Source organism: Corvus kubaryi, unplaced genomic scaffold (genome assembly GCF_017639235.1).
Source record: "Corvus kubaryi isolate FWS band 111438036 unplaced genomic scaffold, C.kubaryi_AGA036_p1.0 127, whole genome shotgun sequence".
NCBI classification, from domain to species: domain Eukaryota; kingdom Metazoa; phylum Chordata; class Aves; order Passeriformes; family Corvidae; genus Corvus; species Corvus kubaryi.
In genome coordinates this window covers 666,610-690,935 of record NW_024580662.1, presented here as the reverse complement: position 1 = coordinate 690,935, position 24,326 = coordinate 666,610, and the positions used below count along the sequence as shown (strand labels likewise).

At 64.1% G+C, this 24,326-nt stretch overlaps 3 protein-coding genes across 6 annotated transcripts; all 3 read left to right on the top strand.

Moving 5' to 3' along the window:
- The first annotated feature begins 1,297 nt into the window (after positions 1–1,297).
- On the top strand, positions 1,298–12,488 carry TBC1D10A (TBC1 domain family member 10A). The gene is made up of 9 exons (XM_042023641.1): positions 1,298–1,553; positions 4,707–4,806; positions 8,005–8,112; positions 8,264–8,370; positions 8,918–9,032; positions 9,253–9,318; positions 10,332–10,521; positions 10,799–10,953; positions 11,162–12,488. Exons 1-9 carry the CDS (start codon positions 1,354–1,356, stop codon positions 11,552–11,554), a joined length of 1,434 nt encoding a protein of 477 aa, XP_041879575.1. The 5' UTR covers positions 1,298–1,353; the 3' UTR covers positions 11,555–12,488.
- A 1,147-nt stretch (positions 12,489–13,635) lies between these two features.
- CASTOR1 (cytosolic arginine sensor for mTORC1 subunit 1) lies at positions 13,636–19,325 on the top strand. 4 transcript variants are annotated; one of them, XM_042023664.1, is made up of 9 exons: positions 13,665–13,877; positions 13,977–14,047; positions 16,314–16,507; positions 16,611–16,743; positions 17,412–17,535; positions 18,085–18,198; positions 18,275–18,357; positions 18,470–18,564; positions 18,646–19,325. In XM_042023664.1, the coding sequence occupies exons 1-9, from the start codon at positions 13,765–13,767 to the stop codon at positions 18,709–18,711; spliced, it is 993 nt and encodes a 330-aa protein (XP_041879598.1). In that variant the 5' UTR covers positions 13,665–13,764; the 3' UTR covers positions 18,712–19,325. The 4 variants fall into 4 exon arrangements, 2 of the variants coding, with proteins under 2 accessions (XP_041879598.1, XP_041879589.1); XM_042023655.1 differs by having other exon boundaries at positions 13,666–13,877; positions 18,082–18,198; XR_006015302.1 differs by lacking the exon at positions 18,646–19,325 and having other exon boundaries at positions 13,636–13,877; positions 17,384–17,535; positions 18,470–18,561.
- Positions 19,326–19,428: 103 nt separating this feature from the next.
- Positions 19,429–24,326, top strand: LOC121662494. Its single transcript, XM_042023696.1, has 3 exons — positions 19,429–21,781; positions 22,523–22,659; positions 22,771–24,326. The coding sequence occupies exons 1-3, from the start codon at positions 21,745–21,747 to the stop codon at positions 23,233–23,235; spliced, it is 639 nt and encodes a 212-aa protein (XP_041879630.1). The 5' UTR covers positions 19,429–21,744; the 3' UTR covers positions 23,236–24,326.

The following is a 24,326-nucleotide window of genomic DNA, read 5'->3' as shown; positions in this document are numbered from 1 at the left end:
GCTGGGCTGTGCTGAAGGTCACCCTGTGTTCCTCCTCCTGCTGTGCTCGCAGCCTGGTGCCCACAGAGCTTCCCGGTGGGAGCTGTTCCCACCATTCCCTCGGTGACATTTTCAGCCAAGCCCCTTTACCGGCACTCCAGCAAGAAAACTTCGCCCTGGAAATCACTTGCATGGAGCCTTGCCAGCCTGTTTCCATCTAAATCCGAGGGATGAATGCTGCAACAGACTGTGTGTGTGGAGATCTGGTACAAAACAAGCGCCATCGGAGCCTTCCACTTCAGTGGCAAGGACTGGCGGGGTCCGGCTGCCAGAAAAATCTGGAAGTAGGCTGAGTTTCCGATTTTAAGGAGCCTCATTCCCTCTTCCTTTGGCACGGTACCACCTTGAGAGGGATCTTTCCAATAACCACTCATTCTGTGCTGTAAGAGGGAGGAAATGGAGCGCTGGGCTCTGGAGAAGCATCTGGAGGTGGGATGGACCTGCCCCTGCAGGGCTTCACCCAGGACAGGTCCCAACAGATTCCAGTCTCCTACAGATCCTTTGGTGTGCTATATTTGGGAGAGCCAGGCTGGTTTTACCTGTCTGGGGTGCTGTGGATGGGGACTTTGAGGTGACACAGCGGTGGTCTGGCTGTGGGACTTGCAGGGCCACATCCCACCAGTGCCCCATCCCAGTGTATGCCCGCTGCAGCCCTAGTTCAGCCCCGCTGCTTCCCAGCACAACCCTCCTGCGGTCCCAGTTTCCAGCTTTCCTGCAATGCCAGTGCCATCCCAGCACATCCCCACTGTGGCTCAGTCTGCTCCCACTACAGCCCCATTACACAGGTCCCAGTACAGCTCTGCTGTGGCCCATGCTGGTGCCAGTATAGCCCATTTTATCTCACACTGGTCCCAGTACAGCCCCATTACATTTCATCCAGGTCCCCTTACAGCTGTGTTACATCTCGTACAGACCCCAGTACAGCCCGTTATGGCCCATACTGGTCCCCGTACAACCCATTCTGTGGCTCACAGTGGTCCCAGTGCAGCTCGTTCTACCCCGTACGGGTTCCAGTCCGTCCCGTTATGTCTCATACTGGTGCCAGTACCTCCTCCCAGCCCAGCGCTGCCCCCCTGCCGGCGCGCTTAGCCCCGCCCCCACCGGCGCCCGCCGGCACTTGACGGACAGCTCCCTCCGTCCTCTCGACCAATCAGCTCTGGGGGCGGGCACTCCCCGCCGCAATCCTCGCGGCTGATTGGCCGAGTCCGTGCTCCCGCCCAATGGCGGTGCAGCTGGGGGCGTGGCCGGGGCGGGGCGTGGCCGCCGCCGTGTCCCGGCATGGCGGAGCGGCCGCGCCGCCGCTGAGGCGCCGCCATGGCCAAGAGCCGCGGGGGCGGCGGGCCCAGCTCGCCCGGCGGGCGCAGCCTGGCGGGCACCCGCGAGAGCCTCGCCGACCCCGGCGGCGATGAGCTCAGTTCGCTCGGCTCCGACTCCGAGATCAACGGCGGCGGCCCCGAGGAGCGGCGCGTCGATAAGTTCGGCTTCATCGTGGGCAGCCGCGGCGCCGAGGGGACGTGAGTGGGGGCCGTGAGGGGGGTCCGGGGCCGTGGCCGTGAGGGGCCGGGGGGGGGGACTGGAGCGCCGAGGCGAAGAGGAGCCGCCCCAGGCCCGGCCCAGTTCGCTCCGGCCGCTCGGCCCCCGCAGGGCCGGGCCTGGGGCTGGGCCGGGCCGGCCGCAGCTCTCCCGCCCCGGGGGGTTTTGTCCGCGCCGCCCCCGAGCTGGGCGCGGGGCCGCCCGGGACCGGTGTCAGGCATCGTTCGTGCCCGCGGCGGAGGCCTCAGCAGCCGGGATATGAACAAGGGAATAAGGCTGGGAGACCTGCGGGTGTTCAGCCTGGAGAAGAGAAGGTTCCGAGCAGACCTGAGAGCCCCTTCCAGTGCCTAAAGGGGCTGCAAGGGAAGCTGGACTCCTGACTTTGAGCAAGGACCTGGAGTGACAGGATAAGGAGGAATGGCTTCCTTCTGCCAGAGGGCAGGCTTCGATGGGATATTGGGAAGAAATCGTTCCCTGTGAGGGTGCTGAGGCCCTGGCACAGGGTGCCCAAAGAAGCTGTGGCTGCCCCTGGATCCCTGGCAGTGTCCAAGGCCAGGTTGGATGGTGCTTGGAGCAACCCGGGCTAGTGGAAGGTGTCCCTGCCCATGGTAGGGGGTGGAACTAGGATGGTCTTTAATGTGCCTTCCAACTCAAACCATTCCATGATGTTCTCATGGCTTTGTGAAGAGCCCCAAAAGCTGTTCCAGCTGTCCCATCTCCTTCCAAAGAGGGGGAATGGCTGGGAAGCGTTGCTCACCCCAGCTCGGATCTGGGAGCTGCTAGCACCCCGAGGTCAGTGTCTGGTCAACTCCAGGCGCTGATTCCAGTGGACTTTTGGCCTCTACCAAACCAAGGAGGCCAGGCCGTGGTGTCCTTCCAAGGACCCGTTCTTGGTAGTGCTGGCAAAGGCGCCGTGCTCACCTCGCTCCGCAGATGAAACCGTCGGAGGAAGTGAGGCTAACCCGAGGCGCTGGGCCCCAGGGCGGTGCTGACACCCTGGAATGTGCTGTTGCTGTCGAGCTGGTTCGGCAGCGTGTTTGGTGTTTGCCTTCCTGGCCCTACTTTCACAACAACGCCCAGAGAAAGCCGGGGTGGCAGTGGGGACAATGCATGGCAGCCAGCTCCTCTGCCGCTGGGACAGCGCCTGGAGCAGGCTGCCTGGGTGTTGCCCACCTGAGTGCTCTGGTGCCAGCTGTGCCTCAGTTTCCCTGTCTATAAGGAGCAGAGTGTTCACCCCCCATGAGCCTGTGGGTGTTTCTAGGTGGGTCTGTGGGGTGAAAAGGTGCTGGAGGCTGGAATGTTGGCACTGGGCAAGGTGCATCACTCCGGGTGATAAACCTTGTCCCTCGGCACTGCGGGAGTGGTGTGGCCTCTCTTTCTCGTGGTGCTGCACCCTGTCCTGGCCACACACCACATTTAGGGGACACTTGTCCTGGCTGTCATTCCTGTGGCTGTCCCTGGGGTGGGTGTCCCTGTCCCCGGGGTGCAGCAGGCAGCAGCTCCTCTGGATGAAGGTCGTGGTGCTGGAGGCCAGTGGCTGCTCCCAGGGGTGCTGACAATGTGGTGGCTGCAGTCACTGGGACCTGAGCCTCCTCCAGCAACCCTCAGTTGTGCTGGGGCCCAATCCTGAACCGCTCTAGGGCTCTGTTGGCTCACTGTCTGTCCAGGAGCGGATGAAGGGGAATACCTGGCCTCCTGCTGTGGCTGGCAGAGTTGGGATTGCCCTACTGGGAGGGGAAGCACAGGAAGGGCAGGCAGGGTGTCCCAGCATCCGAGGAGGGTCTGAGGACACCGGCAAAGGCCGAGCTGTGGAGTTGTCACCCACAGTGTGGATGCAGAGGAGCGCATTCCTGGCATAGGGCATCCCGTCAGTTCCCCGCCTGGAGAGCCCCCACCCCGTCCTCCCGCCTCGGCCATATGAAATGCAGCCGGTCCTCGCTCCGTGCCCGCTGCCAAGCAGCCATCAGCTGGGAGCAGCTTCCAGTCTGTGCTGGCTGGGCTCCAGCAGGCCCACAGCCAGCTCCTGTATCCACCGTCCCGTGCTCCCGAGCTTCCCACGCCTCGCGGAGCCCCGGCTGGAGGCCAGCGCTGCCTCCATCCCCGTGCCGGGCTGGGGAGCTGCCGGCCATGCCTGGCCGTGCTGGGGAGGGTGGGAGCCAAGCAAAGCAGATCCTTTGGGAGCGGGTTTGCTCTCGGAACAATCGCGCTCGCCCCATCCGACCCGCTGCGGTGGGTGGGACTCGGCGGGGAAGGGCTGGGCCGGGCGCAGGGCAGTGCTGCCAGCTGGATGTGGCCCGGAATGTGGAGAGAGGAGGCAGGGCCTGCATGTCCCGTAGTGGGGCTGGGTGCTGGAGGATGCTCAGCACCAGGCCAGTGTCTTTGGGTCCCCAGGAAGGATCTGACCCTTCCTGGGATTGGCGTGGCCACAGGGCAGTGTGGAGCAGAGCCTGGGAAGGCATCGAGTCTTCGCTGATGGTTTGAAGGAGCTTCTGCTCTACTTGGATGTCCCTGCCTGGGACCTGCCCGAGCTGCTTGTCACTCATCTCTGCGCAGATGGAGTGCCATGGGGGGCTGGAGGCTGCGGTGCTGGCTTCAGCATCGCAGCAGCATCCCCTCTGCCTCAGCAGGGTTAAATTGGATTCCCTGGCTAGGCTGAGTCGTTTCTGGAAAACACTCCCCTCCCTCCTGAGGGACCCTAGTCCAGGCTTGGCGCCGGGCCTGGAGCAGCGCCAGGCATTGGGAGCGCAGTGTGGCTGGAGCTGTGTGGATGACACGATGCTTATGGCCCCGTGTGCAGCCAGCCCCTGCCACAGGGATCAGGTCTTGCTCATCCCGCACCTTCCTGGCATGTCCCTGGGGATGCTGTGGCACGTGGTGCATGCAGTGCTGGCTGCTCCCGAGAGGTTTGAGCTGCTGTGCTGGCACAGTGATTTCACTCACGGATGGTGAGCGAGTGCTTCCGGCAGCTGCTGAAATGCTGGTGCTGCCAAGCGTGTCCCAGCTGGGCCCTGTGCCTTGAGGGGTGCAGCCACCTGGGCATGGGGGGCACCCAGGGTGCTCGGGAGGCCAGGGGGGCCAGCGCTGTAGGAAGGACTGGGCACCCACTGACCGGCCTCTTCCTCCCGGTCCCACAGGCTGGAGGAGGTGCCCTTGGAGGTGCTCCGGCAGCGGGAGTCCAAGTGGCTGGATATGCTCAACAACTGGGACAAGTGGATGGCCAAGAAACACAAGAAGGTAAGTGACAGCCGTGTCCCCCCTGGGAGGTGGCAAGGAGGGACAGCCAGGCACAGCGGTGTCTCGTTGGGGCAGCCTGGTGTCACTGGTTCCCTGCAGACAGGCATCTGTGTGCCTCTGGATGATGCTGTTGGCTTGAATGGGCTGTTCATTCCCCTTGGAAACTAGAGGTTGGGGGGGCTGAGTGGTCCCAAGCCAGCCCACTTCTGCCTCCAACTGTTCCCTGCCAGGCTGGAGCCTTCCTAGGGCTCCTTTGGCTGCCTGCAGACAGCCATGGGAATTGTTTGCTCATGGAAACTTCTGTTCTGAGCATCTTGCAGACCAAAAAAAGCTCTGGGTAGGAAATGTTTGAGCCTGATGCACATGACACTGGTCTGTGAACTGGGGTCCCCGGGAGACTCATGGTGTGGTGGCTCCGTGGCTTGGTTTGCTGGTGCTCCCTGATCCCCTGAGCCTGCAGATGAGGCGGGAATCGGGATGCAGCAAGTCCCGGGTTGCTGCTGTGTGTCTGCTGGGAGCGGTGAGGCTGCTGGCATGGCACAGCAGTGCCAGAGAGTGGCCGAAGGGCCTTCTCCTCCTCCTCCTCCTCCTCCTCCTCCTCCCCGTGCTGGCAGAGTCTCCTGGCACCCCTCAGTGTGCCCAGATTGCTGTCCCCACTCAGTGCCTGGTGAATGACACCGGAATCCCTCGTCTGTTTCTTGGCTGCTCTTAAAGGATTTGGGAGAGCTTTCTGGGCCATGGCAGGCGGGCGCTTTGTTCTGCGGGCAATTTCTGCTGCTCTCCGGCCGTGTGCCACAGGGTGCCCTCCGGGATGGGGTGAGAGCTCCAGCAGCCCTGTGCCTGGCACAGCAGCTCCCCTGTGCTTGGGCTGAGCCTCTGGGAGTCTCCATGGGGCTGATGTGCTGTATAGTCTGTCCTGCAGCAAAAATCCATGCCTGGAGCTTTGGAGAGGCTGCTCCAGAATGCTGCTCTGTGCCTGGATCCCTGGGGCTGCTCAGGGAAGGCTGCCAGGCCTGGCCTTGGATGCTGTCAACTATCTTTGGTCTGGCAGGAGCCTGCTTGGTGCAGGTCCCTGCTGCTCTGGGGGAGCTCCCTGAGCTTCCAAAAAACCCCAGTACTTTCCTGGCCGCCTCACCAGGGTTGGCAGGCAGCCCAGGGATCCCTTGGGCCAGCTCCTGCTGGGCTTGCTCACACCTGCACTGCTCCAGCATCCCAAAACGCTCCGTGCCTGGCCCTGATCCCAGCGGAGCCTGACCCCACATCCTTCACGGCACTGAGCCGTGCCAGCATCGTGTGCTGGAAGGAGGGCAGACGTGTGGGTGGGCAGCTCCCACTGCTCTCCCAGCGTGGGCAGCACTCTGACTTCACCTTGCTTTCAGCATCCCTTAGCCCAGACACACTCCCAGTCCCTGGAAGAACACGATGGGATCGCAGGGGTGATGGCAGGACTCAGTGTGGGACCAAGGGGATGAGCTGTTCAGCCCCGGTGGCGCTGGCCTGGCCGGCTGGAGGGGCTGCCAAACCGAAACCCAGGGAGGCGGTTTCCTTCCTGGCAGCTCGGCCAGCAGGAAGGGGAGCTGGCTGGAAGTGGGAGCTGTCAGCAGCCATGGAGCTGCCCACAGCAGCCCTGGGCATTGCCCGCCGTGTTTCCTGCCAGCACAAAGGGACCTGCCTGTGTAAACAACCAGTGAGGGAGCAGCAAACCCCCTGGGGAGGTGGTGGTACCACACTTGGAAACAGCCACCTGCTCCCCAGTTGCTCTAGCAAACAGGGGAACGCAGCCCTGGGCAGGCAGGAGAGGCCTGGAGAGGATTTGGGAGCTGTTGGCCACTGCTCTCAGAGCCCTGGCACAGTTGGCATGTGCCACGCGAGCAGGGACGTGAGGAGGGGAGGCTATGCTGGGGTGTTGTGGGGGGTGACTGTGCTGAAAGCACCAGGCTTGTGGGGCCCACCTTGCTGCATGCCCTGGCTGAGGGCTGTGGGGAGAAGGACACATAAGGATGTGGAGCTGCTGGAGCGAGTCCAGAGGAGGCCACGGAGATGCTCCAGGGCTGGAGCCCCTCTGCTCTGGAGCCAGGCTGGGAGAGCTGGGGGTGCTCACCTGGAGAGGAGAAGGCTCCAGAGAGAGCTCAGAGCCCCTTCCAGGGCCTAAAGGGGCTCCAGCAGAGCTGGAGAGGGACTGGGGACAAGGCACAGAGAGACAGGACACAGGGAGTGGCTTCCTACTGGCAGAGGGCAGGGCTGGATGGGATATTGGGGAGGAATTGTTCCCTGGGAGGGTGGGGAGGCCCTGGCACAGGGTGCCCAGAGCAGCTGTGGCTGCCCCTGGATCCCTGGAAGTGTTCCAGGCTAGGTTGGACAGGGCTTAGAGCAGCCTGGGATAGTGGAAGGTGTCCCTGCCCAGGGCAGGAGCTTTGGAATGAGATGGTCTTTAAAGTCCCTGCCAACCCACACCATTCCATCATTCCGTGATTTGGAGCTGCTGCTGTGATGAGGAGCTGGAGTGGGATGTTGGGGGCTCTGTTTCGGTCCCTGCTGGTGCAGGCGGCACCAGGGCTAAGCTGGCTCAGCTCCCCACACAGAGCAGGTACCAGCTGCCTCGCCTGGACTTTGGTCCTGGCTGGTGCCCAGTGCCAAGGAAACCAGGGGCACAGGAAACTGTGGGCATGGAGCTGGCCCCCAGGGGCCTCAGGATCTGGCCGTGCGTGGAGATAGGACCAGACCTGCCCTGCCCAGGATGAGCAGGTGGAAAGGCTGAGACACTCGTCAGGGTGCACATCCCTGCTTCCCATGGCCCTAACGAGGAGTGGGGGGCTGGGCTGGGGAGCCTCCCCTGTGTCCCCAGTGCTTCCCATGTGGACAGAGCCACCCGCTACCCACCTTGGCTCCAATGTTTGCTTTTCCAGCTCCCAGCAGGATCTGGCTTTGAGGCAGTGCCAGGCTTGTTTGGAGCCGTTTGCAAGCAACAAAGCTTTGGCTGGGCCCCTGGCAGCTCCTCCGTGCTGCTGGTGCAGCCTTGACTGCCATTCCAGCAGGCATCCCTGCATCCCAGGGGCTCAGAGACACTTCCCTTGTTTGGGAAGCAGCAGGGGAGCAGCCTGTGCCCATGGTGCTGGCCTGGCTCCCACCTTGCCTCAGGAGTCTCTTTGTTTCCCAGTGCTCTGTGATTTTCCCGTGACGGCTGTGTCTCTCCCGCAGATCCGGCTGCGGTGCCAGAAGGGGATCCCGCCCTCGCTGCGGGGCCGTGCCTGGCAGTACCTCTCCGGGAGCAAGGTCAAACTGGAGCAGAACATGGGCAAGTTTGATGTGAGTCCTGCCAGGGACCCTGCTGCGCCACCAGGGAGGGGACAGTGCTGGAATGGTTCCTGCTCCCGCTAGGGTTTGGGTGTATGCTGGGATCTCAGACATCTTGGAGGGATGTCAAGGGTGTTGCTCACCCCAGTCTTCTCCTCCCCAGGAACTGGACCTTCTCACAGGAGATCCGAAGTGGCTGGATGTGATCGAGCGGGATCTCCATCGGCAGTTCCCCTTCCATGAGATGTTCGTCTCACGTGGAGGCCATGGGTACGTGGAGCTACTTTGTGTCCAGTCCTCAGCAGCCATGGGGTGGGCACTGTCTATCCCAGCTCTTGGAGCCACACTGGTGTCCCCAGTGTCCTTCCCCGTCCTCCAACAGTTCCTGTGCTCCCACAGTCACAGAGTATCCACTGACTGAAAACAGGATGGCTCAGACCAGTGGGGTGTGAATTGCTATGGCAGGAGGGCAGAGGGAGGAGGTGGCAGCCTGTGGCCTCCGTTTCACCAGGAGAATGCTGCTCCCAATGTGTTGGGGAGCATCTGTGCCCCTGCGCTTGCAGCTGGGTCCCTGCCTGTCCATGGCTCACCCTGAGCCGCGTGGTTGTCTCCATGTCCCAGCTCCCAGATCCAGGCAGGATGTACACTCTGTGGGCAGAGCTTCCCAGAGTTGTTGTGTCCTGTAGCCCTGAGTTTGTGTGCAAAAGGGCTCCCAGCCGGGGACAGACCCAGGCTCGTGCCTGGGATGCACGGGGAAGGCTGCTGGGCCACATCCATGCCGTGTGCCCAGCTCTGCGTGCCCGGGGTGTTTCCGCAGGCAGCAGGACCTGTTCCGGGTGCTGAAGGCGTACACGCTGTACCGCCCGGAGGAGGGGTACTGCCAGGCCCAGGCGCCCATCGCCGCCGTCCTGCTCATGCACATGCCAGCCGAGGTACGGGCACGCGGCTCAGGGCAGGGGATGCAGCTGGGACCTCTTGGAGGGTGTGGGGCCCTTTGGGGGGGCGCTGATGAGTGGGGTGCCCGGCTCAGGGCAACGCAAAGTGCCCCAGGGGTGCTCTGCTGCTTCTCACCCTCTCCCGTGGTCCCTGGGAGCAGGGAGGGGGCCGCAGGGAGGTCCCCTGGGTGCTCACCCGCTGTCCCTTGGCTTGCAGCAAGCGTTCTGGTGCCTGGTGCAGATCTGTGAGAAGTACCTCCCTGGCTACTACAGCGAGAAACTGGTGAGTAAAGGGTTCATGGTGCTTTCAGCAGTGGCAAGGACCTGCAAGGTGCTGCACCTGGGTCGGGGTAATCCCCAGGATCAATCTGGGCTAGGGATGAAGGGATCAAGAGCAGCCCTGGGGAGAAGGACTCAGGAGTGCTGGTAGGTGAGGGCTGGAAATACCCCGGCCGTGTGTCCTGGGCTGAGCCCCCAGCGTGGGCAGCAGGGGAGGGGGGTATTCTATCCCTCTACCCTGCTCAGGTGAGACCCCACCTGCAGAGCTGCCTCCAGCTCAGGAGTCCCAGCACAAGGAGAACATGGAGCTGCTGGAGCCAGTTGGAGAAAACTATGGAGATGCTCCAAGGGCTGGAGCCCCTCTGCTCTGGAGCCAGGCTGGGAGAGCTGGGGGTGCTCACCTGGAGAAGAGAAGGCTCCAGGGAGAGCTCAGAGCCCCTTGCAGGGCCTAAAGGGGCTCCAGGAGAGCTGGAGAGGGACTTGGGACAAGGCATGGAGGGACAGGACACAGGGAATGGCTTCCCAGTGCCAGAGGGCAGGGCTGGATGGGATATTGGGGAAAAAAAAATTCTTCCCTGTGAGGCTGGTGAGGCCCTGGCACAGGGTGCCCAGAGCAGCTGTGGCTGCACCATCGCTGGAAATGTCCAAAGCCAGGTTGGATGGGGCTTGGAGCACCCTGGGATGGTGGAAGGTGCCACATGGCAATGGGGTGGAACAAGATGAGCTTTAAGGTCCCTTCCAACCCACACCATTCCACGATTTTATGTCTCCAGGCCAAAAACTCTCACAGCTCCTCACCCCCGAGAAAGAAGGGGTCTGGGGAGGTGCTGGGTATTCCCACAGTCTCCCTGTTGTGCTGTGGCTCCCAGGAGCATTCCACAGTCAGGGATGGGGGCTCAGTGTAGCATCCATGGAACACAGCTCTGCTCTCATATCAGGTGTAGAGCTGGGGCCAGGCACTGGGGGCTGATCCCAGGGCTGGGGTATTCACTGGGATGCTGGTCCCTGTCCCTGCAGGAAGCCATCCAGCTGGACGGGCAGATCCTCTTCTCCCTGCTGCACAAGGTCTCACCTGTGGCCTACAAGCACCTGAGCAAGCAGAAGATCGACCCCATCCTGTACATGACGGAGTGGTTCATGTGCGCCTTCTCCCGCACGCTGCCCTGGAGCTCCGTCCTGCGCGTCTGGGACATGTTCTTCTGTGAAGGTAGGAGCTCCCCACCATCCTCCTCCTGCTCCCAGGGGGACTGCACTCCCCACGGCCGTGCGACTTGTAGCAGGGCAGGTTTGGGGCAGCCACATGCCTGGGCTGGAGATGGGCTGTTTTCCTGGGGGTTAGGAGGCATGTGCATCCCAAATTCACCCTCCTGCATGTCCTGACTGTTAGTGGGACTGGGATCTGCTGCCCCGCAGCATTTGAGGGACATGGTGGCAGTGTCACCCTGTCCTGCCCGGTACTCACTGCCTCACGTCTCCTCTCGCAGGAGTGAAGATCATCTTCCGGGTGGGCCTGGTGCTGCTCAAACACACCCTGGGCTCCTCGGACAAGCTCAAATCCTGCCAGGGCCAGTATGAGACCATGGAGAGGCTGAGGGCCCTCAGCCCCAAAATCATGCAGGAGGCCTTCCTGGTGCAGGAGGTGAGGTGCTGGGGACAGTCTGGAGGCCCAGTGCCACCCAGTTGGCCAGTGCTGCTGGACTGGGCTGTCCCTGGGTGGGTGGAGCATGGGGAGCAGCCCCCAAAAAGCTTGGTATGGGGTTGCCTCTGCCCTGAGGGGGATCCCACACCCAGCCCTGGTGGCACTGTCATTGTCAGAGGAGGTGCTGATGGCACAAGTGTCCCCACAGGTCATCGAGCTGCCGGTGACAGAGCGTCAGATCGAGCGGGAGCACCTGATCCAGCTGAAGAAGTGGCGGGAGACACATGGGGAGCTGCAGTGCAAGTCCCCCCCGCGCCTGCACGGCGCCAAGGCCATCAGCGAGGCGGAGCCCGCGCCGCGCAAGGCGCTGGAGCCCGTCCCCTCCATCATCGTCTCCCCCGGGCCCGCCCCCGTGCCCAAGGCCCGCAAGAGCAAGGAGAAGAGCCGGGAAAAGGGCCCAGCCAGTCCTGCCAACGGCCCCGGGGCCGAGGGCAACGGGGCACCCGGCACGACCCGGGAGCTGCTGCACCCCCAGGTCTCCCCCCACCACCAGTCCAAGGAGAGCCTGAGCTCCCGGGAGAGCGAGGACACGTACTTGTAGGGCCCGGCCCACACCCCGGGCAGCCGGGCTCAGCGGGGCTGCGCACGGACCCGGGCGCGAGGACACCGAGGGGGACCCCTGGCATCCGGCGCTGGGGGCTCTGAGCTGGAGGGATGGGACAGGGGGGCTGTGCGGCTCCGTGAGAACAGTGTGGCCCCCTCGGGGCATCCGTGGAGCTTGGCCAGGTGTGGTGACCAAAGGGGACACCGTGAGTCTGTGCTGGGTGCCCACCCCGCAGGGTGCTGGCACCACGAGCGGTGGGAGCCCGGGCAGGGGGTGGCTGAGCCACCCGAGCTCCCTCCCCACACTGAGGGGCTGGGCTGCCCCTCGGGCCCTTCTCCCCGTCCCAGAGCCCCTTGACCCATCGCCCCTCGACCCATCGCCCCCCAGGTCCCTCCCGTAGCCCCCATCCTGCGCCAGCCAGGCAGCCCCCCCCCGTTCCCGAGCACTTAGGCCTGGCGCAGGGCACTGGGGGTACGCGAGGAGCTGGGGGACCCCTCGCCCCCCTCTTTATCTAGTGAGGATATATCAAGCTGTAGCCCTATATGTAGTACCCAAGTTACCTACTCACTGAGCCTATTTATTATTCCTCCGAGGCAAGACAGGGACCGAGGCAGGATGCGCTAGAGGCAGCGGGATTTGATGCCCAGGACTAAAGGGCTAAAGCCCCCCCATCCCATGCCCTCCCATCCCCAAGCTCCCCACAGCTCAGGGGGAGTGTTTACCCTGCCAGGGCTCACCCCATCACTGCCGCCCTCTCCCAGGCCCTAGCACAGGTGAGACGGGGTGGGTGAGCAGCAGCCAGGTGCTCCCTGGTTGTGGGGTCCCCTCTGCCCCCCCTGCCCTCCCCGAGGGCGGGTGGTGGGTTTGTAAAATAAAGCGGGAAAAGCAGTTTTGTACAAAGGGGTCAATAAAGCGAGTGTGTAAAGGCGCAGCCCTGGCTCTCACCTCTCTTGGCCTGGGATGGGGGGTGAAGGGTGGCATGAGGCTAGGGTGTCACCTCCCACTTCCTGCACCAGTACCAGCCTCCACAGACACCCTGACCTGGGCCCTACTTCCCCATGGTTCTCCATCCCTGGGGAGCACCCTCCCATTTGCACTGGGCACTCTGACCCTGGCATGCATTCTACCCTGGGGCCCATCTCCCCTGGCTGCCCTTGTCCTGGGGGGCAGGTGCTGGGCAGCGTCCTGGGAAGGGCCGTGCTGCTGTCACCGCTCTGTCACTGCTCTGTCACCGTACAGGGTGGCCCAGCCCCGCTGTCTCACCCAGCCTTGGGGCTGCCCGTTTGAAGTGGAATGGGAGGAGACTGGGACCTGCCTCAGCTTGTGATAGTGGTGGCTGCCAGGCCTTGGCGGTGCCATGGGATGCACTCCCATCCCACCAGCTAGGCCTTTCCCCCTCTCCCACTGTCAGCTCCTGTAGCTGAACGGAGCCAGGAGACCCCTAATTAATCCCATGACACCCCAGAGCTCAGCTTCCCACCCCAAAATGGTGCCCAGGCCATCTCTGTCCTGTTTTCTGCAGGCAGGAATTCTACCCAAACCTCCGTTCCTCCCTCCAGAAACCCGTTTTTCCCGGGGATGGCCCTGGTTTTGTGAATCCCCTCTCCAGGCCTGGTGCTGGGGCTGAGCAACCGGGTGGGACTCGGTTGGGTGCTGGGGTAGGGTGGGGTTGGCAGTGGGCTCCCCAGAGGGTCTCCCTTGGTTGGGCACCCCGGGTTCTTGAATTGAGGCTGGTTTGGGCACCCCAGGGCTGCAGCTCGGGGGTACCCCGGGACTCTGAGCTGGAGCTGCTCCGGGCACCCCGGGGCTCTGAACTGAGGCTGCTCCCGGAGCACTGGGACCGGGTCGTTGCGTTTCTCGCGGTGCGGGTCAGTGCCGGATCGGGTCCCGAGGCGATGCGGGGCGGTCCCGGGGCCATGCGGGCGGTCACAGGGCGGTCCCGGCAGGATGCGGGGCGTTCCCGGATCGGTCCCTGGGCGATGAGGGCAGTCACAGGGCGGTGCCGAAGCAATTGCGGGGCGGTTCCGGAGCGGTTCCGGGGCGATGCGAGGCGGTCCCGGAGAGATGCGAGGCGGTCCCAGGGCGGTTCCGGGACGATGCGGGGCGGTCCCGAGGCAGTGCGGGGCGGTCCTGGGCCGGTCCCCGGGCGGTCCCGTGTCCGCCCTTATAGCGGCGGCGGCGGCGGCTCCCGGGGCGGCGCGGCCGCCATGGACCTGCACATTCTGGAGCACCGGGTGCGGGTGCTGAGCCTGGCCCGCCGCGGGCTCTGGCTCTACACCCACCCGCTGCTCAAGCTGCTCTTTCTGCCCCAGCGCTGCCGGTACCGGCCTTTCTCCCTCCACCACCCTCCTCTTCCTCCCCCGGCCCCGGGAGACGGCGGCGGTTTTGGGATCAGCAGCACCGATTTCTTCTTCTTCAGATGCAAGTTCTTCAGCCTGACGGAGACCCCCGAGGACTACACGGTCATGCTGGACGAGGAGGGCTTCAAAGGTACCGAGCGGTGGCCTCCTGGCAGGGCGGGCTGGCACGGCAGGCACGAGCTGTGCGCGTCCCCGGCCCGGCTCCGCGCCTGGGCCGCAGGGAGCGAGTCCCGGCTTGTGCTTGGCTCCCTCGGAACCTGCCCATCCCGTCCCCGCGGCGCCTGCGCCGGGGATGTACCGGCTTGCCCGGCCGAGGCTCTCCCGGCGTGGCTGCCCTCGCTCCGACAGCTCCTCCCGGGCAGAGCTGCCGCCCGGCTCGTGGCACCAGGCTGCGGGGAGCCCGCTGCCAGCCCGAAGCCCCGGGGCTCCCGGCAGGGCGCAGGGACCTCCCGGGATGCCCGCGGGCAAAGCTCCAGGCTCTGACAGCCCTCCTGTCATCATTCCCGTGTCCAATTCCATCCCGTCCCTCCGCCCGGTGAGGGCCAACTGGTGCTTTGGCAGAGGAGAGCAAAGCACAGGCCCAGCCAGGCTGGCTGGGGTGACCCCTGTCCGGCAGCAGGGTCCAGGTTTTGGGGTGTCCTGGGGAGGTTTGATCCTTTCCAAGCCAGTCCCTCTCCCAGGGATGTGCCATTTGGTGACGTCCCCACCGCTGGTGACCCGGCCTGTGCCGTGCATCACCCTCACGGCCGGTCCTGCCGGGGGTACCGGCCCGACGGGCTGAGCCAGAGGGTCTGGATCCCGGCCCGGCTTCCCACGCCCAAACCTTCCTGCCGAGGCCGCGGGAGCCGGGCACAGCGTATCCTTGGCCGTGACTCAAGGAGCAAGGGTCAGCGCTCTGGCCACGGGCACTCAAGTCTCACCTCCTTTTGCTCTGGAACGGGACCGCGTCCCGGACTCTCCCCCTTCCCAGAGCCAGAGCTGTTCCCCACGTATTGTTTTATTTCGGGGCCTGCGGACAAATATTCCTCAATCCCGAGGGGAGGGCGGGAAGTGCTGAACAATGGTCCTGTGAGCCTGCAGCCCTGCAGTGCCCTGTGAACCCCCTTGGCTGGGGGGCTGCCAGTGTCCCCCGGCTGCCGGGCTGGGAGGGCACCCCCAGCAGATCCCCATCTTCCCTTGGGGATCGGGATTAAGCCCTGGGATGGGTGACACAGGGACAGAGGGGTCCCCTTGCATTCAGCCTCGCCCAGGGTGGTGTTGAAAAGCAATTAAGCACTGAGCTCTGGGACAGGTCCCCATGTCCCCGAGTCCCTGTCCCGCCCCCCTGTTCCCAGCACTGGGCTCTGGGCTGGAGCCGAGGCTGTTCTGGCGCTTCCTGCACAGGAACAGGCGCTGGGAACACCCGCCAAGGCCCTGGATCCGGCCCCGCTCCCGCCCTGCACCGGGCCGAGTTTGGGAGCCGGGTACGGAGCCTGTCCCGTGATGGGGCCCCCCTCAGTGGGTGCTGGACCCTCCCCCCGTGCGACCCCTCCTCCACCACTGGTGTGATGAGTTTGAGGTCTCAGCTGGGCTGGGGAACTGGGTGCCCACTGAAGGGCTGGGGGCTTGTGGGGTCTCCCATGGGAGCTGCCTCCCACCTTTCCTGGATGGCAGGAGTGGGTTGGAGGCCCTTTGGGTGTCCTGCCCATCCCTTCCTGGGAAGGGGAGCCCAGAGAGGAGGGGGCAGCCTGGCTGAGTCCTGGGGTGCCCCAGCAGTGCCAGCCCCTCTCTTGGGCAGGAGGGTGGGAGCAGGGGGGTGGGAGGCAGGAACAGCTCTCATATGCCCACCCTGTCAACACCAGCAGATTTTTTGGAAGCAGCTGTGGCTATCTGCCAGCCTGGGCTCTCCCCACCAGGCTGGCACCATCTGCTGGGACCCTCAGGACAGCTGGGACCCCTTGTCCCCTCTGGTGCCCCTTGTGCATCCCTGGTGGTGGGTGCTGGGCTGGGGGCTCCTGAGGGGCGGAGGATGAGCTGGGCAGCCCCAGGGTCCCAGTGGTGCTGGTTTTGGGGTCCAATGCCAACACCCCCATGCACCCAGCCTGGGGTGCTGGCACAGGGAGGAGAGACACATCCTGGGGTCTGGGGGGGCTGTAGCCTTGGCCCCCCTCATCTCTATGGCCAAATCCCAGTGTGGAGCAGCTGAGCCCTGTCTGGCTAATTCCACCTGTGGATGGGGCTCATCTGCACCCCCAAACGGGTGTTCCCACACCTGGGCTGGTCCTGTCCTGGGTCTGCTCATCACCCAGGGGACAGTGTGACGCGCAGGGCCTGAGCTGGCGCTGGCTCTGTGTCCAGAGCTCGGCTGTGCCGAGCCCTGTGGAGCCACCTGCCTCAGTGTCCCTTGTCCCTCGCAGAGCTGCCGCCCTCCGAGTTCATGCAGGTGGCAGATTCCACGTGGCTGGTGCTCAGCGTCGTGTCCAACGGGCGGGAACCCCCCGGCTGCCAGGCCACTGGCGTCACCAAGATCGCGCGGTCGGTGATCGCGCCGCTGGCCGAGCACCACGTCTCGGTGCTGATGCTCTCCACGTACCAGACCGACTTTATCCTGGTGAGTGACGGGCACGGTGGCACCTGGCTGGCTGTCCCAAGGGCCCCGCTGTGCTCTGCGGGAGGGGTGACAGTCCAGGACATGATCCTGTGCCCCGGGGCAGGTGCGGGAGCGGGACCTGCCCGTGGTGATCCACACGCTGGCCGGGGAGTTCGACATCTACAAGGAGGAGAGTGGCGAGTGTGTCCCTGTCACCTGCGATGACGTGAGCAACGGCTTCCTCAAGCCCAAGCCAGGTGAGTGACACTGGGTTCCATGTCCCCTGGGGCCACCCAGTCCCACCCAGATGCTCCAGCCACGACCGGTGGTACCCATATCCTCGAGGGACCTCCAGGGCCATCCTGTCCCAGGGCCACCCAGTCCCCACCGAGATGCTCCAGCTCCCACCAGTGGAACCCACATCTTTGGGGGACCCCCAAGGCCACCCTGTCCCCAGGCCACAGTGTCCCAGGGCCACCCAGTCCCACCCAGATGCTCCAGCCACAACTGGTGGTACCCATCGAGGGACCTCCAGGGCCACACTGTCCCAGGGCCACCCACTCCCTGCCCAGATGCTGCTCCCATGGGTGGTTCCCACATCCTGGGGGACCCCCATGGTCACCCTGTCCCGAGGACCACCCAGTCCTGCCAAGATGCTCCTGCTCCCACCAGTGCATATTGGGGGGACCCCACCAAGATGCTCCAGTTCCCACTGGAGATGCCCATCTGGGGGACACCCAGGGCCGACCAGTCCCCACCGAGATGCTGCAGCTCCCACCGCTGGTACCCACATCCTTTGGGACCCCCGGGCCACCCCTCTGCTCCCGGAGAGACTCCGGGCTGTGGGCGCGGTGGCCACAGGGTGGCACTGCGGGACTGTCCCCGAGCTGTCCCCAGGCTTGACGCGCGGCCGTTCCCCTGCCAGCTGCCAGCCCCACGCTGCACCCCGTGCAGAGCCCCCAGACCCGCTTCTGCGTCCTGACGGTGGCCCCCGACACGCTGCCCGCCATCGCCACCATGCTCATCGACGTCCTCTTCTACTCCCACAGGTGAGTCCCGGGGATGGGGACATGGGGGTGGCCTCTTGCCTGGTGCCACCTGAACTGCAGTGACATATCCCAGCCATTGGTCCCACTGGGTTTTCAGGCTCTGGGTGTGTTTCCCAGACTGGTTTTGCCCTCCCGGGAGCTGCAGCATGAGGGGTGGGAACTCCGAGGTGACACAAGGGACAAAGCCACCGTTGTACCAAATCCCAGGGGGAGACTGTAAAGCAGGAGGGGGTAGGTTTGAGAAGGGCAGTGGGAACGGTGCTGGGGGCAGGGAATGCTCCTGGCCATGTCCTCCCGTGTCCCCTGGGATGGGGTCCCTTCTGGTGGCACACTCCTGCTCCAGAGTCACCGTGACCTTTTAAGAATGTCCCAAAACCTGGTGTCACCTGTGAGCTGCAGACACTTTGGGGACCGCCTGCTCCTGTCCCCTCTCCCCCCACCCTGCAGCACCCCAACGGGACGCTCAGACACCCAGTGCCACCACCAAGCCCTTCTCCTCCCCATTTTGGGGGTCGTAACCCCTCCCTGTGTCCCTTTCCCCCTCAGCAGCCCCCCGTGGGAATCAGCCACCAGCAGCCAGGACCTCGACTCCATCACCTTCTTCTCCTTCTCCCTCATCGAGGGCTACATCTCCATCGTGATGGATGCCGAGACCCAGAAGCGGTAGGTGCTATCTGTCCCTCTGTCCCTGGGTCTGGGGGCTCAGGGATGGGGTGACACTTGGCTTCATCCCCCTCAGGTTCCCCAGTGACCTGCTGCTGACCAGCTCGACGGGGGAGCTGTGGCGGATGGTGCGGATCGGGGGGCAGCCCCTCGGCTTCGGTGAGTGTGGCCGTGTCCCCTCTTGTGCCACTGCCAGCCAGGGGGTGCTCTGGGGCACTGCTGTCCCCGTGTGTCCCCATGACAGTGACCCGGGGCCCCCTTTTGCCCCCAGATGAGTGTGGCATCGTGGCGCAGATCGCAGAGCCGCTGGCGGCCGCCGACATCTCGGCCTATTACATCAGCACCTTCAACTTCGATCATGCCTTGGTGAGCCCCTGCGCCTCCCCGGGGACCCCCGCCAGCCCCGGGGTGTCCCCTGGGGCTGACACCGCCTCTGTCCCCCGGCAGGTCCCCGAGGAGGGCATCGCTGAGGTCATCCAGCTGCTGCAGCAGCGGCAGGAGAGCAGCAGATAGCGGCCACTGTCCCCATGCCGGGTGGGAGGGTGAGGTCTCCCCTCCTCCCCAGCCCTATTCGTTAATTTTTGATCTTAATGATCCCCCAGCATGGGGCAGAGCCGGGCACAGCATTGCTCCCTCTGTGCTGGGGATGTGGTGGCTTTGGGGACATGGTGGCCTTGTGGCAGTAGGTACTGGCCCACAGGAGAGGGGTCAGTCCCTGGGTGCCATCCTCTCCCTCTAGCCCGGCCTGTGCGGGGTGGGTGGGCCAGGGGAGAGTGGCTGTGTCCAGGTGGAGGGGACACGGGGGGGACATGCCAAAGAGCAATGATGTGCCACCATGGTGCTATAGGGGACAGCCTGGGGCTGATGGGATGTGTCCCCTTGGGAAGGGAGGGGTGGCCACGATGCTCAGGGACACCCCTGGACCAGCCCCATGGAGGGGAGAACATTCCTGGAGCTGAGGTTACCCCTGGCACCCCAAAAAGCTCCAAAGGGGCAGTGGGGGGACTGTTGTTCACCCCCAGCCCTGACTGTCACCTGTCATGGCGGGGTGACGATGACCCCCAGCTCCTCACAAGTTGTATTTTCACATCGTTTTTGATAAGTCAGTAAAATTCTTATTGTTTTTATTTCTGTGTAGCCCAGGGGTTTGCCTAGAGCTGGTCCCTGTGGTGGTGACAGGGGCAGGGATGGGACAGGGGGACACGGTCTGGCTGTGAGGTGACTGGGACACGGCCACTTTCTCTGCGATGTATTTTGGGTGAAAAAGGGATTAAAGCTGCAGCCCCCAGCAAGTCACCGGCCCTGGGGAACCCCAGGCCCACATTCCTGCCCTCCCCCTGCCCCACACTGGGCCAAGCTGGGGGGAAACTGAGGCATGAGCTTGACCCCGAGCCTAGGGGTGTCCCTGTGACACTGCCACTGTGTCCCCGCGTCCTCTTCCCTCGCTGGCAGCACAGCATCCTGTGGCAAAGTGGGGTACATGGGGTGAGGGCTGTGCCCTCCCGGGGGGGTGCTGCAGCCACTGGGTGCCCCCAGGGTCTACCTGGGCCTCAGGCAGACCCAGCACGAGCGTGGTGGAAACCTCTGCTCCCATCCTGTCCCCAGAATCCATCCCCTGCTCTCCCACATTCCGAGCAGGACTGTGCCCTGGGCCTGGCACATCTTGCCCACGTCAGCCCCACACACTTCCAGCCACCAGCTTCCTGCCAACCCTCTGGCCGCTCTCTTTCCTGTCTCGGTCCCTTCTCCGAGTCATGGGACGCCGGTGACGCGCTCCCAGCGATGAAGAAATTGCCGCTGGCCCATGCGGTCACCGGCACTATTTTTGTTCCCGTTGGGTATTGCACAGTCCTGGCCACCCCCTTGCCATCAGTGGGGTGGCCACCACCGTGGTGTCCTGCTGGCCCAGGAGGTGATGGTACCGTATGCAGAGGCCAGGGGCCACCTGTGGCCAGGGGAGAGCTGAGAGTGGGGGGGCCACCTGCTCAGGGTGTCCCGGGGTCCTGCCATGGCAGTGCATGGATGGATAAGGATGGAACAGGAAGAAGGAGAAGTGGATGGATGGACGGATGGATGGATGGACAAGTAAATAGGTGGAAGAGTGAATAGATGTGTGGATGCTTGGTTCATCACGTGGATAGGCAGGGTAATGGATAGGTGAACAGGTGGAGGAATTTATGGTTGGGTGTGCGGATGGATGGACGTACAGATGGGTGTGTGGACGGCTGGTAACCAGCCTGTCTAGGCAGCCTGAGGGATGGACAAACTGCTGTGGAGTGAGCAAGATCTTCTCCTGGCTCCTCCACCGCCCTGGGCATAGCCCTGCCCACCCCGGCCCCATGGAACCCACCCCAGCCGCCACCACTGCCGGGGATGCCCCGAGGAGGAGGAAGAGGAGGAGCCGTCAGAGGCAGCTGGTGGAGGAAGCAGCCCTTGCGGGTCGTGGCGCGGCTGGGGCAGGGAAATTTTGGGAAAAGAAAGCACTTCTGGAAGTGAGTCACCGCTGTGTCCTTCCTGCTGGAAGGAGGGTGTGAATTTCTGGGTTGTCCCCCTGCGCCACCCCCGAAATGCGTAAATTTGGCGCGGGACGGCTCAAAATCAATGGGATTGCGACACACCTCGGAACGCTGATCAAAGACATTCATCTCTAAGGAATGGGGAAAACCCCCTTCGGTGCCGGGTTCCGTCTGTCAGGAAGGGGGAGCCCAGGGGGACTGCCCTGGGTGCTGCTGGCCGTGCCGAGGCCGTGCCGAGCCCCAGGGCTCTTCCAGGGCAGCGTTGCACAAGGGACAGCGCTGCCTTGGGCAACACCCGGCGCCCTCGGTGTTCCTGTGGTGCTGCCGGGAAGAGGGGCTGAGCCTGGTGTCCCCCACTTGGTTCAGCACCCGGATTTGTCACCCAGAGGAGTGGGTGGGTGTGAGAAGGTGGACGGAGCATCCCCCGGAGCATCAGCGAGCGCACGGTCCCCGGCAGTGCTGGGGTGCCCTGCAGTTCCCGCACTTCCACCTCCTTCCTTGCCAGGACAGATTTTTGCCTCCCACAGCTGGATGTGGGATGCGAAACCCCGCGTGGTGGCACATGGGTGACATCCCTGTCCCCGCTGCCCGCCGCCACTGCCCTCTTTTGCATTGGGGTTTCGGGGCAGCCGGCGCCGGTTTCAGTTCAACCTGTTGGGTGCTGAGCGGTGACATCAGCGTGACTCAAAAAGTCTCTTTCCCAAGAAGCCAGGGCTCGGGGGTCCAGCAGTGCCAGATCCGGGGTGAGCAGCGGGACAGCAGCCTCCCAGGCTGGACCCACCCGGCCTCCCTCGAGGAACTGACTCGAAGAACATCCCCATCACCCGTCCGTCCCATTTCCTCCCGCCGCGGAGGAGCATCCCTCATTGGCCCCGGGGCTCACTTCTCGCTGCCTTTCGCTGGGTCCGGGTGCCTCCTTGGGGGTGGGGGTGACTCGGGTGCGCTTTAAAAGTCGAGCTTCCCCATCGCCGAGCAGTTAAGGAAGTGGCTTGCGCGCCCGGCAGCCCCGGGCGGACACCCTGCCCCGGCCATGCGGTGCGACGGGCGGCCCTGGGGCGTGCTGGCAGGTAGGTGTGTCCCCGTGTCCCCGTGTCCCCTCTCGCTTGCCCCGGGCGCGCCGGTCCGGCCGGGAGCGGCGGGAGGGAGCGCGGCCGCGGGGCCCCCATGGCGGTTGAGTCAGCAGTGCCCTGGCAGATGGCACCGGGGCTGTGCCAAGGCAGTGTCGCCTCCCTCGGGCGCTGGCGGGGACGCGGACATTCCCTGCTGTGGCACATGGGACAGGGAGCACTGGGACTGGGCAGTATGGGGGAGAGGGGATGCTGGAAGAGGTAGGCAGGAGGGGACATGTTTGGGGACAGTTTGGGGATCAATGGCAGAAGGTCGGGGGTCAGCTTGCCCCAAGGGACAGAGGCTGTGTGTCAGCCCAGTGCCATATCCAAAATCCTGTGGGTGACAGTGGGGCTGGGACAGAGACTGGCCAGAGCTGGCCAGAGGGACTGGATGCAGGAGTGTCGCTGCTGTCCCCTCCTTTGCGGTGGCCCGCGCTGGCAGGGCCAGCTGCTGGAGCAGCTGCTGTGGTGCGGCTGCGCATCCTGACGGCTCCACAGCACCTCCATCACCCTCATCCTCCTCCCCGCCGGGTGCCCAGCAGGTTTTTGGCGCAGAGGTTGGGTCACCCTGGAGCAGGGACAGGGACTTTGGTGCAGGCAGCATTCCTGGCGTGGGGGGAGTGACCCCGTGAGAGGGGGCTGCGTCCCTGCACCCAGCGACGCTCCAGTGTCCCCTGACTCCCTCCTCTTCCTCCCCAGCTGTCACCAAAGGGCTCCTCATCCTCTGGGCAGTGCCAGGCCAGGGGGGCAGGTCCCCGCTGGCCCCCACCGTGCAGCAGACGCAGGCGCTGGTGAGGCTCATGGCCGAGGACGCGCAGGAGCTCTTCACCTTCTACGTGAGTCTCCTTCCCCAGGGCGAGGGGTCACGCCCGTCCCCTCCACAGGGCAGGTGGGGGGCGGTCCCCGTGCTGCTCCCGCATCCCTGATCTTCTCCAATCTCTGGGCAGGAGAAGGAGCAGCACCTGGCCATGCACAACATATGCCGCACCAACAATACCCCCGAGTGGCTGCGGAGGCCGGCGAAGGGGCCCTGGGGGCTGCGGCGGCTGCGGAGGCCCGCGATGCACATGGACCAGGCGCTGCAGGACATCATTCGGCACCAGCGCAACCTCCACCACCCTGAGGCCGAAATCCTTCTCCGCCTGAGCAAGACCCACCGGAAGGTGCGAGCGCTGCTCAACAACCTGGCGGGGCTCTTCCCGGGCCCCAGCCCCCGCCCCGGCCGCCGGCCCCTCCCCAGCCCCGCGGCATCCCTCAGCATCTTCCGACAGAAGCTGCAGGGGTGCCAGATCCTCTGGAGCTATGCCCGCTTCATGGCCGAGCGCAGCGCCGAGCTGGACGCCGGGAGCCGCCGGACGCGCCGGGAGAAGGGGAGATCGCACCGGAGCTCACGGCTGCCTGCACGCCCCTAGGGCAGCCCCGCCGCACCGGAGTTCCTGTCTGCATCTCCATCATCTCCATCTCCATCCCGTGTGACCCGATCCCAACCCATCCCCAGGACGGAGATGCATCCGGTGGCCGGGATGCAACACGGAGCCCCTCTCAGCTCACCTGAGCGAGGAAAAAATGCACTGACAGCATCTCCCGCCACTTCGGCTCGCCGTGGGGACCCTGCTGTCCCCGTGCCACCTCTCGGCTGCAGGACAGCCCTGGTTGGCTCTCCCACATCCTGCCCCACTTTCCCGTGGATCCAGGTAGCCGCAGTGCAGCCGGGTGTCCCCCGGGTGCCCAGCTGTCCCCTGTCCCCGAGCCCTGCCGGATTTTCCAGTGATTCAATGGGTCGGGTGACACAGCCTGACTAAGCGCACCCGCCGCCGGGCCCACGGAGAGCGCTGCTGCCACCGGCGACTGTCACCGGTGTTGTCACCCCCTGCCTGCCCTGCGCCAGCTCTGCTCCCAGAGAGCAGCTGCGAGTGGAATCCTGTGTCCCTGCATAGTCCGTGTCCCTGCACATTTGGTGTCCCTCTGTGCTTGGTGTCCCCACAAGCTCAGTGTCCTTTCGCACATCCCTGTCCTCTCAGTGTCCCCGTGCTCTCAGTGTCCCCGTGCTCACTCTTGCACACTCGGTGTTCCCATACTCCCAGCATCCCTGTCCCCTCCGTGTCCCCTCTGAGCCTCCCAGGCCGTGCCACCACAGCCCTGACCGTGCCCAGCAGGGACTCGGCTCTGGCCGCTGCACTGTGGCAGTGGGTGACAGCCCCCAACGCCTCCCCCCTAATTTATACTTTAATATTTGTGTGTTTATTGTATTTATTGACTCCCAGGGTTAATTTAACTCCTGCAGCTTGCAGAAGTATTTAAGTACATTTCTAATATATAAATATCTATTTTTATTATATTTTTTGTACGGTGTTAAACTATGAACATCACAAGGGTTTATTTATGTATATTGATATTTTTGGTACGCAGAGAAGGGCAGTGCCCCCTGCCCACGTGGCACTTCTTTATTTTTGTACAATGGCAGAAGGAAATAAAGTGCTGACCTTGGCCTCTGGGCCACTGA